We start from the raw sequence: 24,864 nt of genomic DNA, 5'->3' as shown, positions 1-24,864 counted from the left end.
AGGCAGTTGAGTTGTCAGTTTGTACAGAAAGTCACCAACTGAAGAGCAAGAGCTGAAAAGAGTTGAACTTTTAGCACAAGTACAAGGGACGCAAGCAATTCAAATGTCAGTCGATGCCTAAGCCCTGAAAGCAACTGAAATGTCAGTTGACACACAAGCACTGAAGGCAGTTCAAGTGGAATCTCTCAAAGCCATTTAACATTTTTCTTTCACTTTTTAAGCCCTGTAGACAGTTGAATTGTCAGTTTGTATATAAGCACTGAAATGCTAGGGGTGTAGGTGGCGACCAGGGCGCTCTGTCCTCCAGTGCGTGTCAGCAACCCAACCAACCCGACTTTAAACACGGACCCCGTCTCTGTGGGTGTGACTTTTTGTCTCGTCATGACCACTTATATCTATAAAACCAATGTGTTTATGATTAAATTGTTTACGAGAACACAAAGTTCTTTATAGATCTAGCCTCTAAAAAGACTGCCGAACTTGACAGAGGTTACCGCAATCACGTCAGTTGAAATGTTAATTTGTTGATAAAATGTTAATTATGATTACAATGTCAGTATCAGGCTGATGTATTGGTAAACCGACACTACAAGAAAGCCACTTCAGGTTTTTGAAATTAAACAGCCTCGGTTATGTTTAACGTCATAATAACAGAACCTCTCCACTAATCATCCCCCCAGATGTTCAGTCGGCTGCTCTTTCAGAATGGACGCCATTTCGGCCTGGACAAGCTCACATGTGTAGCCAGTCAGTGGGTCATTATTAGATAAACACTTCCAGACAGTCCGTGTTTGCACTTGGAGTGACCTCAAGCGCGCGGAGGCATCCCGACAGGTCTGCTCTGAGAGAAGTGAAGTGCTTAATGGCCGCATCACCTTCGCGCTCGGAAAATCTTTCAGATGAGAGTGAACATTAAGAGCGAGAGACAGGGCGAGGAGAGAAATAAGCAATACCAGGGCTCGTCTCCTGCTCCGGGCGCTTTCACAGCCATCTTAGAAATAAAGTACAGATTTATGTCGTCCCCTAGGAAAGATATCCGTCCTGTCTGGTGAGAAGAGTGGCGGAAGGGATCCAGCGCGCACGGCCCTGCCGTCTCTGCAGGCACATAACGGAGCCTGAGCCTCAGCAGCATGGCCATAAATTCAGATGGTGGACGGGGGGCAGAGAGGGAAAGGTAAAGATATTTATATGCACACATAAAGGGAGTTAGAGGGAGGAAAGCTGAGGCTAAAACCCCATTTGCAAAGCTGTTTGATGTCTTAGTACTAGGCATGATGGGATTTCAGTATGAAGCAAACAGATTCCTCTATGTGCCCCTTGTTAAGTATGCCACGTTAAGAAATAAAATGTTCTTTGCAACATGTCACATGAAAAGTGGTTCGACATTGAATTTGAATCCGGCATCAAATTCACTTACTGAACCAAAGCCCAATTGGGCGTCACGAGAGTATTTTGCGAAGAAGAACGTCATATAAATCACTTTTCCGAAACGAATATAATGAATTTTACCCACATGCTATATACCTACTTAACGACGAGATTCTGAGACAAAATACAAAAAAAGTCATTTTACTCACTCAAAACACAATTATACACAAAGTAATATATAAACTACCAAGTTCTAGCACAATACCACGCATTTTTCGGCGAGCTACAGCGAGCTACCCACTCCGAATGCAGATATCATCACAAAAAAAGAGACCGTCATGGCCGAACGATAGCTTAACAAGCAGGAGAATTCCACCCTGAATCCGCAGATATCTTCCATATTTCTCTCCTTCAAACCATTCAAACGTTACACCGTGGAACACACACAAGCACAACCAAACCACAGAGCTAAAAACTTGAAACGCATCGTACCTTGAGCTGATTTTCTGGGCGAAAAACTCTGTAAATCCACTTAAATCCTTTCACTACATATGCGCCGGTCCCTCTCTTTCGTTTGAGAGTAAAATAGAGATAATCCAGGCATTTATGCATAGATAGTCCTCCTTTTACTTTTCAGCAAATCATTTCGACGTCTGTTGCGCAACTCTTTTGGAGTTTTAGTGGCTAAAAAGTCTGTCAATCACCTGACTGACCGGCCCACTGCAATCTAAACTCATTTCCGCATTCTAAGACGTATCACATGTGCAAATCAACCAATCATAGGCTTCGAAAACTGTCAATACACACACAGGGAGCGACGAAAAGAATCACATAAATCAGGCCCCTGAGGGGTCAACATTTTTTCGAAATGATGCCAAACTGCTGTATTAGATATATTGAACCATATTAGTGATAACACAAGTGAAATATATAGTTATATAAAATTAGAATAGAACAGCTGGAAACCTGGTTCCAAAATTATGAATTTTGGCTTGACCTGGCATGAACTCTGTACTCCAACCTCTATCAACTTGGCCTGCTTCACTTTGTCAAAGCCAATTATTTTTTAATTAGGACTGCTGACATGTTGTGCTATGATTGTGGAGAGTTTACTGCTGCATTATTTTCCAGGCGAACCTGAACATTTTCAATTTGAGCTGTGTGTTATATTCATTCAGCATTAACCAGTAACATATACACTGATATGTAAACATATTAACAAACTATCACAAGTGTTAGTGTTATAATTCCATTGAAATTATTCAAATAGACCTTGTAGTTAGAGAGATAAGCCCCTTTAAGTATGGGTATGACATTTTCGAGCAGAGGCCTGAAAATAGGCTTAGAGGTTAAAAGGAACTCTAGTGTGACCTGTTTGGGTCGCTTGCATTAAAAAGGCATTTAGTGATCACTGTCATCTAAACCACCGCTTGACAGGTGGGTTTTGATCCGGCTGTTTGTGGCGCAAACCCGAAGCAGACCAACTGCAGGGTTGTGTGTGACAGCGGTTATGAGATTTCAGCATGAATACAGTTGTATTTACAGAAGCCATATACTTGTCAAGGAAACTGTTGAGAAAGTGATGTCCTGTATAGTTATGAAGACTGATCGGTAAAAGCAGTTGAAAAGTCAGTTGAAGTGTTGAGGGTAGTCGAAGTGTTTGTTGATATGCAACTATTGGCAGCTGTTGAATGTTGATTTGGTAAGTGGTTAAACCAAAGGTGGGTCCAGCGTGTGTTCTACTCCATGAACTTTGGAAGTTCCTCATTCCAAATTGAGGAACTGATGAAATATGAGAGCGGTCAAACTCGTTTAAAAAGGGACAGTTAATTAACCCCAAAATCAAAAAATAAATGTATTTCTTTAAACGAACATGTCTTCTTCTCACTATTGATTGATATTGCTGACCGCCACAGAAGATAAATCAATACAAGTGGGACAGTAAAGTGCTGTATGACCTGCTGTCAATCCCCGGGATTGGCCCTCCCCACATGGGTCCATGATGTCATCAAAACTGTCCAATGAATGAGGTACCCATCAGCCCATATGCCTCCATATTTAGTCCTCTTGGTTCGTTGGTAAAAAGCGTGACCACGAAATGGACCACAACTTAAAAGGCAACAATGTTGTTGTATACAAATATACATATACGTTTTCATGTTATGTGAAAATATCAATAACTGTAATAATTGGGAAAAAATGAAATGTTAAACAAATTCAGATATTTTACAATCTTGCAACCAGGACACAAAATGGAACCATTTATCAGAATGATTCTTCCTGCCAATCTGTCCTGCTACCTTACATATCACTGTGCATATGTTCCTTTAGTGGCACCCTGTAAGCTGCAGGGCCTCTTAGGTCAGATATGAAAATCCTTAAACTTCAAGAGACACTCCTGAACCAGAGTCTCCAACCTCATTATCAACTTCCTTGTCTTAAGTCTTTGAAACTTTACAGTCGCACTGCAAATAGATACACAGCAACAACGATGACCTTCTCTGGCAATAGTACGGTGTATTAACACCCAGAAATACACACACACACAGAAATACACACAGAAATACACACACACACACACACACACACACACACACACACACACACACACACACACACACACACACACACACACACACACACACACACACACACACACACACACACACACACACACACACACACACACACACACACACACACACTTAAGTAGGAGACTGACTTTAAGTGAAGAGCGCCAAGAGGTCCAGCAATGTGTGCCTCGAGGCCTATCAGAGAGCTTAAATTTGGCCCTGGCCATCAGCTATACCTCCGTTAGATTAATGGAAGGATTAAGGTGGTGGCCTATGGCGCAATTTTCAAATAGCAGAAGGCAGAGTCTTTGTTAAAGGACAAATGAAAGGGTCATTTAAATATTGTGGTGCTGCAAAAAACATCCTGCCGTACGTATTGTACAGTTAATAAAACATTTATTATTTCAGACCACCACAAAAATCAAACCTAAACCATTTTAATATGAAAATGAGAATAATGATGTAAAAATGATCAATATCACACATCATGTCGCAATAGCAATATCACTTCAGAAATAATTGCTAAATCAAAATCCATCAGCTCTAAATTCCACCCACAGATATTCCTACACTGTTATGGATCACCGATCTGTGACGATCAATGCAATCATGAATTTCGTACTTGACACCTTTTGAACTCTAGGAAGCAGACACCAAAACCTGCCATTTGCTTCCTGCTAGAACATTGCAGGTCACTGCAGTACAGCTGAAGTCAAGTTGTCCACTTCTGGCCAATTATCCATGGGAATAAAAAAAAAAAAAAAAACTTTCCTGCCCCTAAATAAGTACGATACTAAAGTGAGTGGGCTGTACACTTTCTACACCCGTAATTACACGATTAATTTGTTACTATTTAAATCCATAAAGCGCCATCTGTTTCTTAACGACGACACCCTTGAGGCGCATGGTGCACCTGAGATACCGAGACATGCGTCGACACTATCCAATTCAAACGGTGCCCTGGGAAACACACGCACAAGTCAGTCTTCAGCTGTTGAATAAACACATGTGCGAGCTTCAGTGAGACACACAGCACATCTGGTCGGTAAGACAGAGCTACGGCACCAGACATCTTCGTCGATCGCACTTGCCAGGGAATTTGTTTCCATCCCTGAGCGCAGAGGACACCTTCCCAAGAACTGTCATCCTGGAGGATGGGAAAAACTTGAGAGGATGGAGAGAGAGAGAGCGCGAGTCAGTGCTGGAAAGCTTGTATCTCTCGTTTCCCCTCCAGAGTCGTCGCAGTGCGAGGTGAGCCAGCCGAGTGGACGCCGCCATTGGCGGGCTGAACCAAATTGAGCTGCAGTGATCGGTGCCTGGCAGGATACACCTTTCTCCTGAGTAAGAGCCTGGGAACTCAGTGAACTATGAGCTCTGTGCAGGTCTGCTACATGCTCAATCAATGGCGTAGCTATAGGGTGGCCAAAACTACGGCTTGCTGTTATTTAAATGGCCCATGGTGAATTTTTTTTAAATAAAGTAGAATATGGCTTTACCACTGCACATAGTGCATTCAAGATTAACTACATGTTGACTGAATTTGACAGATTTACATAAAACTAAGGGTGACTTAGCACCAGTTACATAAAGACTAGTGTTTCACGATCATTTATGGTGCCAGCTAAAATTTGCAGATTTTCCCATGATATCTTTTTCACCAAATGATCCCTCCTTTCCACAGCTTCTCACAGCAAAGACTTGCTGACAGATTGTCAACACACGGCTGGCGGTACTGTGCGGTCGCATTACTTCGCCAGAGACGATCTGTTCTCTCTCACTAATTGTCCTCTTCTTCCAGCGGATTCATCATCTTCTAAAAACCAATCCAGCACCTCAGCCAGACTCCATGCAAAATTCAGCAATCCACAGTGGCTGCTGTGTTCCAATGCCACATCTGTGTTTGGAGAAAATGCTTATTATTTTAATATTGGTATGAAGACAACATGACATGTGGTCAATACCAACGGATTCTGAGAGTGTAAAGCATATGGCGTCTCCAATGATGAGAGAAATGATTGCAATTTTTTTTTAATGCATGTATTTGCGTCACTTTCTTTGTATCTTTCATGGGTGTTAAACTGTAACAAAATCATGAATGCTTGCGGTCTGTGATGCACCTCTGCCACAGCAGCTTGTGTCAGAGATCAAGTCTGAGGTTAACGCCAAGGGCAGAGACCTCAGCTCAAAGTCCCACGTGCTATTAGTAGCTCATCATGAATCACCACTAATTAGATTTCAAACTGGGGCTGGCTGGTGGGTTTAAAATAAAAAAGGAAAAAGCAGTCATGGAGGTGTAAATATGCACTTAAGACCCACCATGTGAGACCACCGGGACTAAGCCTCCTGCGAGACTTTGGCTGCTACATAAAGCCTAGAGAGGGTCCGTGAGGGTCCCTAGATAGTGACACTTTGACCTCATCTGGAGGAGGCAGACTGGTGGACAAGGATCGAGTTACAGTAGACAGAAGTCACTACCCTAACTGTAACTCGTGTCAATCATTTGCTGGTTACACCTTCTCCATTGTGACCATTTTCTTTTGTTTGATACAGTATCACTGTGAATTGAATATCTTTGGTTTTCAGCTGTTGGTCAGCCCAGAGGCCCCAAAACCAAACCAGTTCTCCTATGCTAGCATACTAATCAGTTAGTATATGGTTACTTGATTTCAAGCAGCGCTAATCAATATCATCCAACATACAGAGCTAAAAGGAGAGCTGGACTCATATTCGTATGGTGACACTTGGGTGTGTGAGGCTGAAGCCCTGATATATTTTAATCAATCAATAAAATGACCGCAACCAGACAAGCCTTGGGCATTGCTGATTGGAGAACACAGTCAATTCGAAGACGCAATCTTTGATTCCGAAAAATTGTGATGGGCATTCACAACATTTTCTAACGTTCTAGGTCAAAATGTAACCAAAAAAAACCCCACATCACATCTTGAACTATAGTGCCAGTTGAGTCTGACAAAAAGGATCAAATGAACAGGAAGTGGAGTCTACTACAGAGCAAACGGAGCTGAGACACACTGCAAGTCCAGCTATGGCGACAGAACAGTAAACAAAAAAGGTCTTGGGTCAGCCCAGGCCCTATTGTCCAGCCTGTTTGGTAATCCATGGCTGTTGACAAGGGGGGGGCTGCCGGCTAAAATAAGGCTCTTAACAGCCGTATGAGACATGTTCAGTCATGGTGCTTCTGTCAGTGAGACATTAATCCGCATACAGGCTGAACTGTTTGTCCCCGTCGTCCCCAAACACACTGCTGTAGGTCTTTCTGTATGCGTGTGTGTCCTTTGATGGAGCAGTTCCTGTTAAAGTAACAGGAACAAACTCTCCCATCTTGACAGGCGAATAAGCCATTAGAGGCCCCAAAAGGAAAATGAAACGCTCAAAATGATTACCCGGACCCAGACACAACACAGCGCACTTCCTCTCAACCACCCCCCACGATAGTCTGACAGCACCACCGACAGCTGAGGAAAGAGACAGTGACGCAGCCAGAGACGGCAGACAACATCTCCTCCCACGCTGGAAATCAGATCAGACCTCAGCCAATTAAGTCACTGTGAACTAGGGCTCGTGTATATTTGGAGCGGATGGCAAAAATAAACCTGATCGCTCAGGGATCACGATTTAAATGATGCATACAAGGATATCAGAATTACATTTCTTGACAATCAATCACAGGTTTAAAACATTTTTAAAAAAAAGAAGAAGAAGAAGAAAAAGAAGTTTTCTCCCATTAATTGGAGGCGGTAGCTATATCACAACATAGGTTTTGATTGTTGGGTGTTGAGCATAGTGCTCAAATAAAGACATGAGTAAAGATAGGGCTATATAAATGGAAAAACTTGTTTGGTGTGTGTTGCCCCGTTGGGCAGCACTATTTCTGTCTGCATGCCCTGACAGAGTGAGAGCAGGTGCAGCACAATGAACAACTGTAGTCTCACCAGCCAGTCACTCACCGCTGAATGAGTCACACATGGCGGAGCTCAGTCGAGTCGAAATCTCACAGCGGACCGATCATTTCCTCGACTCACATTTACACAGATAAATACTCTTCATGGCGGTACGGATATCCAGAGGATCACTTCCAGTGAGATCGGAAGTTTCACATATTTAACAGAATCTGAACATGTAATGAATTACTGACACAGGGAAGGTTTGCTGGGATTTGTTGCAGAGCTGCTTCTAGGTCAAAAACGCAGAATCCAGCATGGATCTCATCGTCGCATCAGAAACGGTTAAATGTGCAAGACAGAATGGATTTTCTTGCAAACGCACAATTAAAGAAAAAGGTAAACCGTATATATCCTAAACATTAGGAATCTCCCTGTATTGGCATCGATCCTAAAACCAGCAAATATCTGTGATGACCATAAAAGAAAAATGTTTCACCACCAAAGTCATTCAATTGGTCATCACATGAAAGCCACATACCTTCTTCACGTTGGGTGTCTTCTCAGAGAGCCATGGAGTCTCGAGTGTTTCAGGTGGTTACAGTTAGAAAGTCAGCTTAAAGTCAGAGTCTTACTGGTTCCACAGTCCCTGGGAAGGTCAGAGCTCTGGAGGCTTATGGGACAGGACTACTGGGACATAAAGATAGACTGGTCCACGGGCCCCGGCCAGCTCACACCCACCACCCCCCACCCACTTTCTATCTACAACCTTCCTTTGGGGGGCGCATGTGTTGTGGCTAGGTCCACGGCAGGCATGAACCCGAGGGGCGGGGTGGGCGGTTGGTAAATTTAGAATGGTGCTTTCCCACTGCGTCGGGGGCCAAATCACTCAAATGACGACAGTGACAAGTGGTCTCATGAGGTCAATCAAACTGGGGGCAGGGGGAAGACAGAGCTGAAGGAAGATGGCCTTAAAAATGTTGTCATCTTCAAACGCTGTAATTGATGGATGTATATCAACAAAAAGGTTTGGTGAAGTTAACGGTCATTGAACAGTCCAAGTTCTCCTGAATATTCTGGCCTTTAGGTACAGACAACCACGGCTATTTTAGATCTGTCCTAATTCAACAGATATGGTCACAAAGTCTATCATCAAAGAGTTGGTCAATTAAAAATGTGATAATCTGTCCTATAATGACAGTTGTTTGCTTGTTTCAAGTACAAAACGTGTTTGGATGTAAATAAAACTACAGAGCAAATCTCAAAATAAAACCTGGGCTACTTGTTACGTTATTTAAATACATAAATAACTATTCATGGAAGGTTACAATGAGTTGCAACCCTACATTAGAAATGACAGCTTTCGTTGGACTTCCTCCACCCACGATTTTTCACACCCCACATGCCCAGTTTGTAACGCAGGCTGTAAGTTAACAATTTGCAGTCTCCAAGCGCTAACTGAAATACCTATGACGACATCGCTCGGGTTGTTTTCTAAAACGTAAGAAAGCTCCCCCCCTGAGAAACACAGACATAAGACTCTGCATGATCAGTAAGCTGTGTGAAATACGTGGAGTGTCCCTTACATGGTTAAGTTGTAATACAACTTGTTTACATGGAAATTGAATCCAGTGGGAAAACCCATTTAAGGGCCTCCATATTAAAGGTTTCGATAGCACTCAATCTCTCCGAACTAGACGTCTACCGGTCTCTGGGGTCAAATCAGCCGGAAACCCAGTAATCCCTCATAACAACCCAACATAAACAAACTGTGATCCAATCACAGACAGACCCTTTGACATTTGACAAACAATAACTGTGAAGTGTTTGTCATATTTCCTTTATTGAGTCAGTTCTAACATTTGCTATGAACTGTCAGTTTCATAATCTGAACTAGAATCGAGACCTTGCGGTTGTCTACCAAGCAGTCACGTTGCAGTGTACGTCCACGTCCGTCCAAAAATGTCACCACTTCATCCCATTAGACAGTGTGAAATTGTAGCATAACATTTTTTTAGTTATGGCCAAAACGTGTTTTGTGAGGTCAGGGTGACCTTTGAGCACCATAATATAAATCAGTTTGTCCTCGGGTCCAGGTGGACGCTTGTGCCACATTTGAAGAAATTTGTTCAAGGCCTTCCAGAGGTATCACAAGAACGGGACTGACATGAGATCACAGTGACCTTGACCTTTAACCTTCCATCAAAATCGTATCACTTGGTCCTTGAGTCCTGGTGGACGTTTTGTGCTGAATTTAAAGAAAGTCCCTGAAGGCATTCCTGAAATATCTTGTTCACAAGAATGGACTGGATGGATGGACAACCCAAAAACAAATTGCCAACAGTAAACACCCAGTTTATGTTGCTTCCACCATATGAGGTCTTTTATTCCACCAGCGTTTGGTGTATTAAATGAAATGTTAGACCTGTTACTAGCTGGGGACTCGTAGCCCATGGGACAAGGTCCACCAAAAGGAAGTAGCAGCAGAGACACTAGAGCATCGTAGTAAAAAAAACTAAAAACAATGGCTCAGTCTGACTTGAGGCATGCAGGGTGTAATCCTTTCTCTGTGGACATCAAAGCAGACAAAGTCTACTAGTGCTAAACAGTGACATGAAGGTACTTAGTTCAACAGGCAGACAAACATCTCATTCATCATGCTGCACTACACATTTGGGGTTCAAAAGCACAGTGAGGGACACCGGACAGATGGAGAGGAAGGAAGGGAATCTCACACACACACACACACACACACACACAAACAAACAAAAGGCCCAAAGATAAGGACGGGGCTCTGTTTCAGCTGGCCACCTAACAAAAGGACACACTGGGCAAAGAAGAGGACACTGGGACACTGCCAAGCAGAGGGACAAGGGAAGAGAGGGACATAAAGGACGAGGCAGAGATTTCTCTTTTAATGTTTGGGGGTTTTCTTACGGATATTAGTCTACAGACTCATATTAACTGGCACTAACTCACTGTCAGAGATAAACACTGACTTCTACTGTGCTTTTGAGCATCACAGCAAAGAGCACCATCTAGTGTCGGCAACCAGGCACAACCCTAATGTTCACCTCAGTGGCCTCTGATCCGCTTTGTTGGCTTCGTAAGTCCTAACACCACCTTATTCTTCAAGAGTTCACACCAACAGATTTGTTTATGGCTGTGTAAATAGGTAAAGCCTTTAAAAATGATTCATTTGAGCTGGTTTGTGAGAGCAGGCCTGGCCACGGGGGCCGGGCCCGTGAGGTTCTTCAGCAGGGCCTTTGTGCTTTGAATTAGGCTTTTGAAAGCAACGGGGTTCAGCCGCTCCCGGGCCAATTAGCAGAGGAGAAACATTAGTTCTACCCCAAAGCCAGCGGGGAAAGGTCGGAGTGAACGTGATTTAAATTTAGCCCCGTCGTTTGGCAAGAGCTGGATGTTGATTGCCAACATGCCTCCCGACCACACTGAGCTGTCAGCACAGCACAAGACAACTGAGGGCGAAAGAGTTCGCCTCCTGTTTTTCCATAAACAGTTGCAGACGGACCACAACAGGAAAAACTGGAAATATGCGTACTATTAAAACCCCTCTCCCCGCTCCTTCACTGCCTCACTTTGATGAGTCGGCCATGCAGGCGGAGCTCACACTCAGCAGCTTTTGGTTGAAAGGATTATTCTGTACACCCATGAACGCAGGGCATGGAGGAGTCTCTGAGAGAGAGAACGGATTCAGACCCGACCGGGACCGTTCCGTGACACGGCGCCCTGAGCACGATGAACCGACGGCGCCAATTAAACGGAGACGCAATAAAAGTCTGTTATTGGTTTTTCGCGACACTTCAAACAGACGGGGGAAAAGAGAGGACACCAATAGTGGATTCAAAATAACCCATGAATAAAAAGTAATTAATGGTTGCATTGCTTATTAAAAAAAGTACAAGCAATGCAACCGAAGTAAAATAACTGCTTAATCCTTTTGCAAAAAAGCATTCAAAGCAGCAGACACTATATGTTCTCCTGCAACCCTTAAATTAATCAAATAAAAAAAGGGAAATGGGCGAGCTTTAGCTAAGCAGCAAAAGCCCCCCAAAAAAAAACATTCACCAAAGCTGTGCTCTCCCAGACTGCACCGTAAGCATCCAGATGTGCCACGGCGGTTCGGATCAAAGCCTCTTCCTCTTGCCAAACATAACCTCTTTCCACCTGTGATGCAGGGGGCACATCAGCACCACACACACACACACACACACACACACACACACACACACACACACACACACACACACACACACACACACACACACACACACACACACACACACACACACACACACACACACACACACACACACACACACACACACACACACACCGAGAGGAAGGGTCACCCACAAGCACCTTTTTTAGAAAACACACACGGTCGAGGTGTCGTTCTGCAGCCACAAATAGAGCAGATAAGAGCTTCGGAGAGGGCAGACAAAGAGGTCAGCGGGTGAGGGAAAGTAGAAAAGCGATGGGGAGTAGAAGAGGGTGCACGGGTGTGATTGAAGCCAGGAACAACAAGAGAGGGGAACATGAGACAATAAAACAGGTAGGAGGGAGTAGAGGTGCAGGTGCTTTTCCAGTCTCCTCACATTATTCCACCTCTCGTCTACCACTTGCCGTTACACAAACCAGAACCCCCTTTTCTTCCGCCAAATCCTGCCACCCAGACTGCGGGCGGATGAATAGGCTTTCAGAGCGCATTAATGAGCGGACACATCCGCTGTAGAGAGCAGAGACAGCAAATTGAAGATGAGGAAGGGACCGTACCTTTCATAGCTTCCCGACGTTACTTCTAGAGCAGATTATCTCCAGTCCAAGTCAGTAACCACGGTCGGAACAACTGGAGAAGCAGCAGCAGCAGGGGGAGGAGATGCCGAGGACATAGTAGAGAGGACGAGTGAGACAGCCAGAGGGTTAGGACTGGAAAGGACTAGGAGTCACATGACCAGACTGGAGGGCTCACCAGTAGCCACGGCCCACAAAACCACAGGGGTGGGTTTTGTGGGCGACACTGGCGTTGGCCCGTTAAGGCAGTCGGAGGGAGTCGGCCTGGCATCTGGGGGAGGGTCAACCGGGATCCCAGCCAAGGATTTATCACGAGGGGGAGACGTACACCTGGAGTGTGTCTGACAGCACTGACGGACATTATGACGATGGGAATTTGTCCTAATGAGGACGAAGTAGTGGGAGGGCAGGGGGGGGGAGAGTTGGGCCGAGTCACCCAGCAGAGATAGGAGGGGGGGGGGGGGGATTCCTTTTTATTCTTTCCAGCGGCCCTGATGAGTCCAACAGAGGGACAGTAAACCAGAAGAAGCAACGGCTCGGAAGGCAAAAGGGGAACAACTCTCCCACATGGCCGAACATACAACACAAACATTATTCCAGTTCCCGCGGCAGATGAGCGGCGGTGCTGCATCACTCTGAGAGTTTGAGGGATAGTTTTCCTCCAGGTCGGAGGTCAAACAGACCGAGCTGGCGCTGCGATATATATCTGTCTTCAGTTTCTCATAGTCAGCCGTCAAGTCGGTCTAATTTAAAGTGTCTGCAAGCAATATTCTAAATGCTGAGATAAAAGGCGATGGAGCATGACCTATACTAATCTGTATCCTGAAAGTTCAAACTTTTTTTGACCACATACTTCCAAGGCTCCATGGTTATTTATCAACCTGGGAGAAAAAAATAAATAGAGAGGAGCCATTACCCAATGGACCGCTAGAGCGCTCTACTGAAACTACTAGCAGATAAATGAAAGTTCGTGGCTCCTAAAGTCTGCTTTCAAATATACGCGTAATTTACAAAACACACTGAAGCTGCATTAAAACACATAGTGGCAACAACAGCATGAACTTGGTGTTGTGTTCCTGAGAGCATGATAGTGCAGGTGGTTGCTAATAGGAGTAGTTAAGACTATGGAGTCTTCTGTCACATGACATGCTGCAGTCGATTCTGCAGCCTACAAACTTTAGTTTTTCTGTCAACGATGCATTTGTTTACATAACTCACAGGGAAGGCAGAATGTTGCCACATAGCAGGTTTTCCCAGAGCTTTTTTTATTTGCTGGACCCAGCTACTGCTGTGAACAGGGTTGATGAGGAGCTACCAAAACAATGTGTAGTTGTGTAGTGCTGAGGGGGAAGTTTAACTATCCATGACTCAGGTATTTCCGAGATAACCCTTTTGCATTGCACACTTATTTGATTCATTGTTGAGACAAAAATAAAATGTTGATGAGTGCAGCTTTCAGGACATCCTGAAAAACCTAAATTCACTGTAAGCTTTTACAGATTGATGCTATTGCTGGCTACTAACAGAAGTGAAATGCAGGAAAAGGTGATCACAAGCCATCTACACAACGCGACACATTCCCACTGCCAGTGTAGACAGGAAGTTAGAGGACTTCCTTGTTGGTGAAAGGCTGAAGGTCAATAGTTGTGGTCAGGGAGAAACCTTTAATACAGTGCTGTAGAAGAACAGTGACATATCAGATGTAGCAGTGAAGGACCATAAGAACACTTTCAAGAGCATTTCAGTCATTATTGTGTTGGAAAACATGCAAACGAAGCGGTTTATCGCGTCAAGCCCGACAACGGTCCTGAGTAGAGCGAGGCCCAAGGTAACCCTCCAGGAACAGAGTGAGTATATGTGGCACAAATATGTTGCCGAAAAAAGGGCCAAAGACCAACTAAAGATACAATACGGGGCTCTTTCAGCTCCGTGACGGATTAATATTGCCATGTTTACAGACCATATGTAGCCTAAATCAGGCTTTGACATGGTCCCCTGAAGCGTAAAAGTGCTCCTTGTGTACTCCTCTTGCACATGGTAGGATTATGCGGCCGTGGGTGTGTATGCAAATATTGTGTACACACCCACAGCCGCGCAACTCCTACCATCCCCGGCCGTTCTGTCCGCATGCTTGACCATAAAAGGCAGCAGGCTCTTAGCTCCAGCGTGGCATCGGACCAGGGACAATGACAAGCAGCACCAGGTGTAGGTGTGTGTGTGTGTGTGTGTGTGTGTGTGTGTGTGTGTGTGTGTGTGTGTGTGTGTGTGTGTGTGTGTGTGTGTGTGTGTGTGTGTGTGTGTGTGTGTGTGTGTGTGTGTGTGTGTGTGTGTGTGTGTGTGTGTGTGTGTGTTCACATAGTCAGACTTTTGCACTCCAGGATGACCTCACACGCTGGGCTGCGTCAGGGTCTGTTATTGAGATTAGACACGGGCGAAACAGATACTTTTCTACTGGATGATTAAACCCAGTGCGACTGATAGCATGAGTGCTGCCGATCAGATGACACTACAGCCTATTAGCAACCCCTGTTTGAGTCATTGTGAACTATCCTGTTTCAGCATGAGTCACGTCCAACTCATTCCGAGACCCCCGACTGTGAATCCTTCACTGACGCATGCAAGGCGGGACGTAGGAAAAACGCACTTCACAGTTAGATCGATGGGTAACTGTCGACAATTGTTAGCTTATAAGTATGTGCAGCAGACACGCAGCACACATATGACTCTTATTTGTGGAAGGAACAATGTGAGTGGATTCGGTGATGTCTTGAGTCATGAGGGGTTCAGAGGGGTTCAGGAGTAAATTACAGTTTGGGCAAAGAGCGGGAAGCTTTTTGTAGTTTTGGTCATCATTTCATATCGTTATGGTAACGATGTACTCACTCTCTGGCACAATAAATCTGTTGAAGATAACACAACGAGCATCTTATAATCAACAGAGCCTTCATGGTGGTTTGAAAGTAGAAGGGTACAGTTTAGATATTTAAATACGTAAATCGAAGTGAAACTGTGAAAGTTGTGGGAACAGAAATAGGATTACCAGTTTGAAATGACTCCCTTTGCTGTGATTGGGGAACATGACAACATTGTTAAAAAAAATAAAAAGCAGTCCATTGGTAAGAAACAGACAACAGTTTGGCTGGATGGTTGAGGATGATTGGAGGGATATGAAAAAAGCCTCAATTTATGTTACACAAAACAGTTTTAGTCTGAGTTTTTTCCTTTTTGGGGCCAAAGGGAAAAAGAATCGCTTTGGTGGAAGTGTTCTACAACTTCAGTTTGAGAGGTCACACATGTGATGGATATTTAATGTGTGTGAATGGGGGAACATTTTTACTGTTTACACATTTGTTTTCTCCGAAGAAGAAGTGTGACTGAGCTGGGGTTTTGTTAAAAAAGCTCTATCACCAGAAAGCTGAGATTACATTAAATACTGCAAAACCCTGGAACATGTTACTTTACGTCCCATGCCAACGGTATTCCTTTTCCTATTCACAACAATATGATAATGGTTAGGACAATAAAGGTGTGATTAGTCCCGCCAAAACCAACAAGAAAGCGAGGGGGATGTCAATCAAACACACGTCACAAAAGAGCTCTGAACGACCCAAAAAAAAGAGTCACCCGAGTGGGTTTACTTTGGTTGTCCAGGGTCTAACCCACCCCTCCTTTCTTTCAGAAATGCCAATATTATTATGATTATAAATACTAAAAAAAAATAATAATAATACAGGCCGACCTGGACCAGAATCTGGCTTCTTGCTGTGACAATATTAGTTTGTGAAGTAGGAATAAACATGTCGGTGAGTGGATCAAATCCATCAGGGTCTCAGCTAAAGCACGCAATGCACTCTACCACTCACTTCCTGACACAATTGGGCCACTCAAGCCTTTGTGTGTGTGTGTGTGTGTGTGTGTGTGTGTGTGTGTGTGTGTGTGTGTGTGTGTGTGTGTGTGTGTGTGTGTGTGTGTGTGTGTGTGTGTGTGTGTGTGTGTGTGTGTGTGTGTGTGTGTACTTGGCAACACACTGCTTATTGTGTCAACACAACAGCTGCTGAGGTCTAATCTTTCTAGCATCTAGAAAGACATACATCACACACAGCGGAAGGTGTGTGCATCCGTGCCAGTGAGGGTGTTGGATTATTAATATTAGAGGACTGTGTTATCAGTGTGGACTGCAGCCCACATCATCGATGCTCGATATATACCCGCACCAAATCTGAGAAAAGCCCGTCCACGATGCCGGCGGCATGATGACATAACGCGCTATAGAAACATCTGACGGGGGGCTTTGTGGGGAAACGTTGATGCTTCAATGCTGAGAGGCCACTCCATTGTTAAAGAAAGAGATTGGCAGTTTGGGAATATGTCTATTGGCTTTTCTTGTTGAGAGCTGAATGGGTACATTGATACCACTCTCATAGCTGCGCATTAATTAGGGCGCCAGAGCAGAGCGCTAGTTAGCATAGCTTAGCTCAGCATAAAGACAGGAGGCAGGAGGAAACGGCTAGCCTGGCTGTTGTAGTAGCTACTGAAGCTGACCTTTTGGTTTTGGCATGAATATGTTCATCTGAGGTGCTTGTAGGTATATTTCAGAACTTAGGACAGAGCCAGGCTAGCTGTGCCCTCCTGTTTGCAGACTTTAGGCTAAGCTAAGCTAAGCCAAAGCCAAGCGACACCTAGTTCTAGCTCTCTTGGTAACTATTGATGGAAAAGTAAACTGCATTTAAAGAGTACATTTTGACGTACTTGCACTTTACATTCTATGCTACATTATGGCGTCTACTCCACTGCATTTCATTTTATATTTCATGTATGTATATTTCACTGTATATTTTAAGCGCTACACTATTTTATGTTTTAAGATTCTCTTTTTTTTGCTTGAGTGATGTTCTTTTTATACATAATTAATGAGCATTGGTGGAGGGAGCCTGAGATGATTTTCATCGCCCACCACTGCTTCTCTGTAATTGTTGTGCACATGACAATAAAGAACCTTCTTATATACAGTCAATGCACAGAACGTGCAACTTGATACCGTTTATTCCTCTAGATGTATTTGACAGCTATGGTTACTAGTTACATTACACAGTTAAAGATACTTTTGATATTTTTTATTTAACGCCTTCTGTACATTTACTTCAGTAGGATTTTAAATGTGTATCTATGATTTGTAATATCATCTGTACATTGTCATATTGGTACTTTTACTGAAAGGATTTCAGAACTTCTTTCACCGCTGTAGTTATTGACGGGTTTTGATCTTCTCAACCAACTCTTAGGATTATGTGTATATCCAAAAATGTCAAACTGTTCCTTTAAAGACAACACAAAACGGTATTTTGAGCATCGTACTTCTATAATTTCACCCAAAGAACATTAACATGCATTGGGCAGCCCCATTGGAGCACCGTCGGACACCAATAACAGCTTTGAGCAGCGGCTTTTGTTATTAAATGTGCAACCTGGCAAGTTCAGGGAACTAATGAATAAACCCGGTGAGTTTCTAAAAACTGTTGTAAACAAATAAAATATAGATAAAGTATCTTTGTACGACTATTGACTGTTTCTTGATAGGACATTGCTGGCTATTTTACAAAGCACTGAAAGTGGATAAAACTATTTCTAAAAAGACTTTATGATCAGAGGTTTCTTTATTATATCATAAAAATATACGACCTCTCTTAAAAATACTAAAAGTAGAATGGAGCCTTAACTTTAAGTAAACATTTGCTTAAAGTAATACTACCAAAACCAGACTAAGAAGTCCAAAACTACTAAAATAAATAACTGATGTCGAATCAAAAACCATAATATCTATAAAACGCAAAAAACACGCACTGAACATAAGCGGTTACCATGGCGAGGAGTTTTGCATTGTCAATACAAGCAGGGACTGTTGATTCACCTCATCATAGCAACACATGATGTCACTGACAAATGGTTACCAGTGACTGGTGGAAGTGAACCAGTGGAACAGAGAGGTCGGCTCATGTCTGGCTGACCCCAGGACAGGAAAAGTCCGTTCCCTCCCTTCCTACTGGGATCAGGGGCCACGCTGCTCAGTAATGCACACCGTGTCCTCTTGGCTGCAGGTAATGCGTCTTTGTGTCCCAAGAAACTCAAAGAGAAGAATGTGTTTTTATGAGAGGAGCAAAGGCACTCAGCTGATGTACTTACAAGATGACCATTAAGACGGAAGAATTGAGACGTTCCAGGGTCCCTGAATGCCACCTGGTCCTGAAAACAAAAAAGATGATGGACGTAGTCAGCACAGCGTGTCAGGGAGTCACACCAGTCCACTGGTTTATTTTCTTAAGGAATCAATCAGCAAAACTCTGATACTTTCTGACTGGGTGGAGAGAAGTGAGTCGACATCTACTGCTGATTATTTTCACATAAAACAAAAAAGAACTGAATGAGTGAAGCAAACCTTTACAAGAGTGATTCGCACATCAACTGCCTGTGAATTACTGGACAACAGCGCAGCATTGTCTCTGTGACCTAGATCAGCAACTATACCCACCATACACAACCTAGTGGCCCTGTAGCAATAAAGTTGTGAGGAGAATGCCCCCCCCCCCCCTTCTGAAAATGTATGGGTGGGCGATATGAAAATATATACCATTCATACCACAGCAGCTATCCCCTTTTAATATTTCTGGGTGCTCCAGCTTGTGCGATTTATTCGATTTTTTGTTAGATTTTTGCACCTTAATTTGTGTGTATTTAATTAAATGGATTATGCACACACAAAAAATCTTTATGATTTAAAATGAGTAAAATGCGTTACAACTCATATTTAAAGCCCAAGTTCTTGCCAATAATAAACTGTACATTATCAATAGTTACATTGTTTATTTGCTGTAATGAATAAATGCCACATAAACAACTGTAAATATTAGAGTATCAAATATGATACAATATCATTTGTTTCTCCACATAGCCATGAGTCAACGGGTCCCTGGACACAGGAATGTGTCCTGATAGTATATCCATATCACAAAACTCTGTGTACTATGATAGAGGAACTTTATCCATATTGCCCAATAGTATCAAGAATGATAATAAAGTGGCAACAAGCAATAATTTTCACTCTTACATTGCACGTAATAATTAGAACCGGGTTTGCATATATCGATACCAGCAGTGAGTTGGTGATCACTTCACTAAATGTTGACATATGCGTAATTCTCAAATCCCCGAGCTCTTTCACTCGCTCAACAGAGTGAATCTGAATCTCGGCGCAGTTCCTTCTATCTGCCAATAGAGGCCGATGAGAGGATTTAAATCACTAACAAAAGATGCTGAATCAGATTCAAATCCAGACTGATGTAGACCATCTGAGCCTCACACATGCTCTTAAAAAAGCATTTTGGGAGGTCTTAAAGAAGGGGCTTGTTTTCACAAACTAGTGAGCTGGAACACACAATATGGGGGCCGCAGAGCCAAAAGGTCACACAGCCACTAAACGGCACGCTGTTCCAGGCTAACAGGCTTTATATCTTCACTGTCTCCGTTGCTCCAAATCAGAGATTTTCCTTTTGTTTTCTTTAAAATATACAGAGTTTAACTTCAAATCGACTCTTGGCCGCAAAGTGTTTTTTTCTTTTGAATTGACTTACTGGCGGTACACACAAGAGGCGGGGTTGTTTTAAGGATTATAGACCTATAAATCATTCCTGTTTTACATGGTCCCCCCCCCCCCCCCCCCCGTTTTGATGTCATGCCAGCCAAGCCATACTTCCAACATCCGTCAGCTAATCAGCAAACGCTGAGAGACAAAAGCCACATGCATGTTACAGGTGGACTCTGGTTTCATGCGCAGCACTGAGCCACGACTCACTCACTCACTGAGCATCTGCTTCCAATAGATTCCCAGCCCCCCCCCCCCCCCCCCGTTCCTCCTCCTCCTCCTCCTCTGTGGGAGGCAGCGGACCCATCAGACCCATCTGAAGCCCATGAGCCCCAGGCCCCCCCAAAACAATGATGTAACGCCCCGGCAGGCTTATGTAACTAATCTCTGCTGGCGGTTTCTCCCACCGAAACACACATGGTGGAGACCCTGGGAACACTCACAAGACAAGTGCACTGATCGGTGACTCTGTGTTTATGTTATGTGCTGATGAGACGCCTGGTGAGGAGCAGCGCTCAGAGAAAATATCTAACTTTGGCCGTGGTGCTGTTTGTTCTAACTTACCGACATAGGACCTGCTCATAGGACACCTATGTGCATAATGATATGGGTGTTTACAACGTTGCTTTTCAGACAATATACCCATTGGTTGGTTTGTAGATGTCACTTAAAACTCTACACCACAGTGGACATGTCTCCCATTGAGATCAGGGACCAACATGTTGGATAGACAGCAAACATCTCAAAGTGGCCGCAATCAGTTAGTTTGCTAACTGACCCGGACGTATCTATGATAAGAGCAGGTTGAATTCTCTAAATGCCAAGGAAAGGTGCTTCAATGCTTCCTTTCTTATCTCCTTTAGCATAAGGAACACTGGACCATCCTTTATGAAAGGAAAGGAGGAAATGCCGCCCCACAATACTTTGCGGCAGTACACAATGGATAAACTAAAAACATCCCTCTGAGGAGGTGTGATTCTGTTTGTCCCTGTACTCCTTTTCTATGGATTACAAATCAAGCTGGTTAAAAAAAAAAAATCTGCCGTTAATGCGGTCGGATTCTCTTAGCAGCGCGGTTGTCTTTTCCTAAGTCTCCATGAATTCCCCCTCACATCTTTCCTCAACCTCATGACCACTGCCATCGAGGTCAAGGATAAATGGTGAGGAAGAGACATGAGGATGAGGGAGGGGGTGAGGTCATTTATCGATACAATGTTCACGTCCAGCACAAACATCACAGATCAGAGCGAATCATCCAAGTACAGTTTTCTGAATCCTCTCTTCTGATTTATACAATATGAATAGGATATCCAAACCCAGATGGCTGCACAGAACCTAAGTCCTCTTAAACTTCAGGGGGGGGGGGGGTGAACATTTGTGTATAATGTAGTTAATAACTATTAAACATAAATGGTCCTAGTCATTCAAATTAAAGCAAAAACATGAACGTTGCACAGCATTTAGTATGACATCATTGTGTAGACGGACTTTCTCCCAGCAACCCCAACTGACTTGAAGTGTGTGTGAGGCCATGTTTCTCTCAAGACTGTCAACTTTCATCTGGGCCAGCCAAAAATCACACAGCGTTTCAGTGTAAGGCTCATGAGTCACAATGTTTTTCCTCATGAATTTGTATCCAATAGAAAATCCTTCTCTGCCTAAACCACAAACTGGGACTGAAGCAAGAAGATTCAGACCTCTGACCTTGAGCCCGACAACATATTTGTTGTGTCCTCCTTGCTGTCCTATGGGCCTTTTATACAGCACACATTTTGACTTGCCAAAGCGGGACAAGCACAAGTGTTGATATTAACAATAACGATGCCACAATTCCATCGAGTGCCCACTGTGCTATTTTTGTGAGCCAGCATGCACAATACCAGGAGCCTTGGACTAGCATACCCAAATAAAACAGAGCAACCATGGAGCCCACACTGTCACTAACTGCACTCCCTGAATAAACATGATCTAATTTTGGACAAACACAAAAGGGATTTCAGAGATAAGCAAACAGAAGGGTCTACAATATGCATTTGAAGGATATATTTAGGATGTCAAACTGATTTAGCAGCAGGAACAGGTTGAAAAGATAAAGATAGAAGCTAAAGCCTACAGATCACAATGTATAAGTGAACCACCTGGTGACCTACGCTGACAGAGAATGTATTTATGGAACAAGACTGTTCCCGTAAAGCTGGGTAGGTCTTTATTCATGGTTACAATCACTAAAAATCAAAAGCAGCATGCGTAAACATTCATTATACCTTCAGCAGCTAACGTAGCGTAGTGTGAACAGTGGTTGTTGCAGTGGCGGGCCGTGGATTTTATACCTGGGCCTTCAGTGCTGTTCTCCACTTCTAATAACCTCATTATGACGTCACATACGGGGGTTATTATTTGTTTCGTGTAAAAGCCGCATATTCACATAACACTGCAACATTTGACAAATGAAATAAAATGTGCAGATACATGAATACGAGCATGACGGGACGCTGTGTCCAAAACGGACAATATAGTCCAAATCAATGTAACACAATGACAAACTCACAAGAGCAGTCGCATATATTCGTATGACAACAAAGCAACAAATCAATCCAGCAGACCTGCAGCGGATCCACGCATTCCACCACACGAGCACGAGCCATTCAAATACTATTCATAAAAACGCCACGATAGACAAATGAACAGTAGAGGTAAACAAACGAAGCTTAGTTCACTTACCAAATGCTGTCTATGCTGACAAAGAGTTTAATCCCAGTACATCAGTTCCAGTAAGAAGTCCAACCGGATCCGCCGCCGGTCGGTTGTCCGTGGTCCGCCGCTGTTCGGTCGTCGTCGTTCGTTCGGTTGTCTTCCGCTGCCGGTCGCTTGTCCGTCTTCCGCGGCCGGTCGCTTGTCCGTTTTCCGCCGCAGTTCGGTGGTCGCCTTCGACCGCGTTCGGTGGTCGTCTTCGGCCGTGGACCGGCGAAGGGCGGGCCGCGGTTGTGAGTTGTAGATCCACTCGAGTCTCTCCAAAAGTACCGACGCTCAGTTAAAATGAAACACATTCCCAGCCATAACATGTGCAACGCTTCTGACGCTGCATACAAATCATTTTCCTGGCTGGGTCAGGGCTGCTAGCTGTGGGGTCGTTTCTTACTGTCCAGTTTGTTCAGAAATGTCCTTCTTGAGAAAAGCGTTCCCAGTAACTCCGCCACTAAATCCGTTTCTCCTCCTTCCGCCATTTCATATTAAAAAAACAAAGCTAGGTAAAATGTCTTTCAAATATTTCCACTTGAACTCTGTCTGCTACAAAGCTCTGCTAGCAATCATGTTTCGCGGGCACATAGTCACGTGCCCGCCCACTGACCAATCACAGCACACTCTGCACCTTGCTGGCAGAGAGGCATCTGGACTCTGAGCTGACGTAACTAGGCCTGCAAACTGCTCTGGTGGGGCCATGAATCCCAAACTAAAGATCTGATTGGTTGAATCAACAATATCGTCCCCATTCAATTTAAACGGCACATGGCAGCACTGGGTGAGTCTGCAGGCTGGGGCCTCTCTTCTACCTAGAGACACAGAGGTGAAATCTGATTGGATAAAAGCTCTACTTAAAACAAGCTGCACTGGAAGCAGAGCAACTGAGGAGCACAGTAACTGTGCAATGAGAAAATAAGATAATGGGAAAAATATTTTTATAAATTATAATACATATAAGAAAAAATATTAAATTATAAAATAGCTATAACTTTGTGATTCTGTTTAGGCCAGCAGAGAAGGCTTTGCAGGCCCTGACGGCCCGCCACTGGGTTGTTGATATGCCAGCATACTAATAATGCTAATGTTAGCTCTGCAGGTTTAAACGCAGAAACATCTCCCACCAACCCAACCTCTTCAGGTTAGGAGTATCACTTTACACCACGTTCAACCATGACTAGCTCCAAAACCACTAAACCAGCCTGAAAACAACTGCATAGAGTCTACGGAGCACAGCTGGATAGTTGTGGGACCCAGGTCGTACCTGGACGACCCTACGCTATGATTGGCCAATTTGCGTTTGAGGGGCGGGACACAACAAAGACTAAATTATCTCTGTTCTTTTTTTCGGCTATGACATGTTCAAATATCTTACATGAAAAACGACTCTTCCAATTGCTACCAGTCAGGCAGATTTTTTTAAATAACTGATGTTAATGCAGGTAGAGCAAGTTAGCCATTGTATTATACTGTAGCAGGGTTGTTTAGTAAACTTCCCCAGAAGATATGACATCTCATTGCCAGGCAGGCTTCGTGGGCTGGCAGTTTGCTGGAGTGCCATCGCTATACACAAATAATCACCACAGACTATTAGAAAGTCAGCAGACAGGTTGGAGGGCGAAGAGTCACTTTGATCCAACCCCACTGGGGTTCACCCTTTGTTATTTCTTTATCCAAAACAACACCGACACTAATCACCATCAGCACAGACATTACCGGATGCTGCCATCAAAAAAAAAAGAAAAGACAATGAATAGTGTTTTTTTTCCCTTGAAGAGGAAAGTTTGAGAATGTTGTTCCTTGTTTTGCAAGCTCATGCTATGTGAGCCTTAAG

General features: G+C 43.8%; 1 protein-coding gene across 5 annotated transcripts in view; it reads right to left on the bottom strand.

Annotated features, from left to right (window-relative positions):
• Nucleotides 1-24,864, bottom strand: part of svila (supervillin a) — a 79,973-nt gene that overhangs the window by 53,162 nt on the left and 1,947 nt on the right. For 2 of the 5 annotated variants that reach the window (XM_079181923.1, XM_079181925.1), the window contains exon 2: nucleotides 18,836-18,895. Coding sequence is in view for 1 of the 5 variants with exons in the window: in XM_079181930.1 (XP_079038056.1) it covers nucleotides 12,638-12,644 (7 nt within the window). In the remaining 4 variants the exon portion in view is untranslated. Of the gene's footprint in view, nucleotides 1-8,384; nucleotides 8,550-12,637; nucleotides 12,769-18,835; nucleotides 18,896-24,864 lie in introns of those variants that run through there. The other 3 variants (XM_079181924.1, XM_079181926.1, XM_079181930.1) reach the window with 2 other exon arrangements.

The sequence above is a fragment of the Pholis gunnellus genome (genome assembly GCF_910591455.1).
Source record: "Pholis gunnellus genome assembly, chromosome: 20".
Classification (NCBI taxonomy): domain Eukaryota; kingdom Metazoa; phylum Chordata; class Actinopteri; order Perciformes; family Pholidae; genus Pholis; species Pholis gunnellus.
Note: the sequence above shows the minus strand (reverse complement) of the source record. Positions and strands in the feature narration are given on the sequence as shown.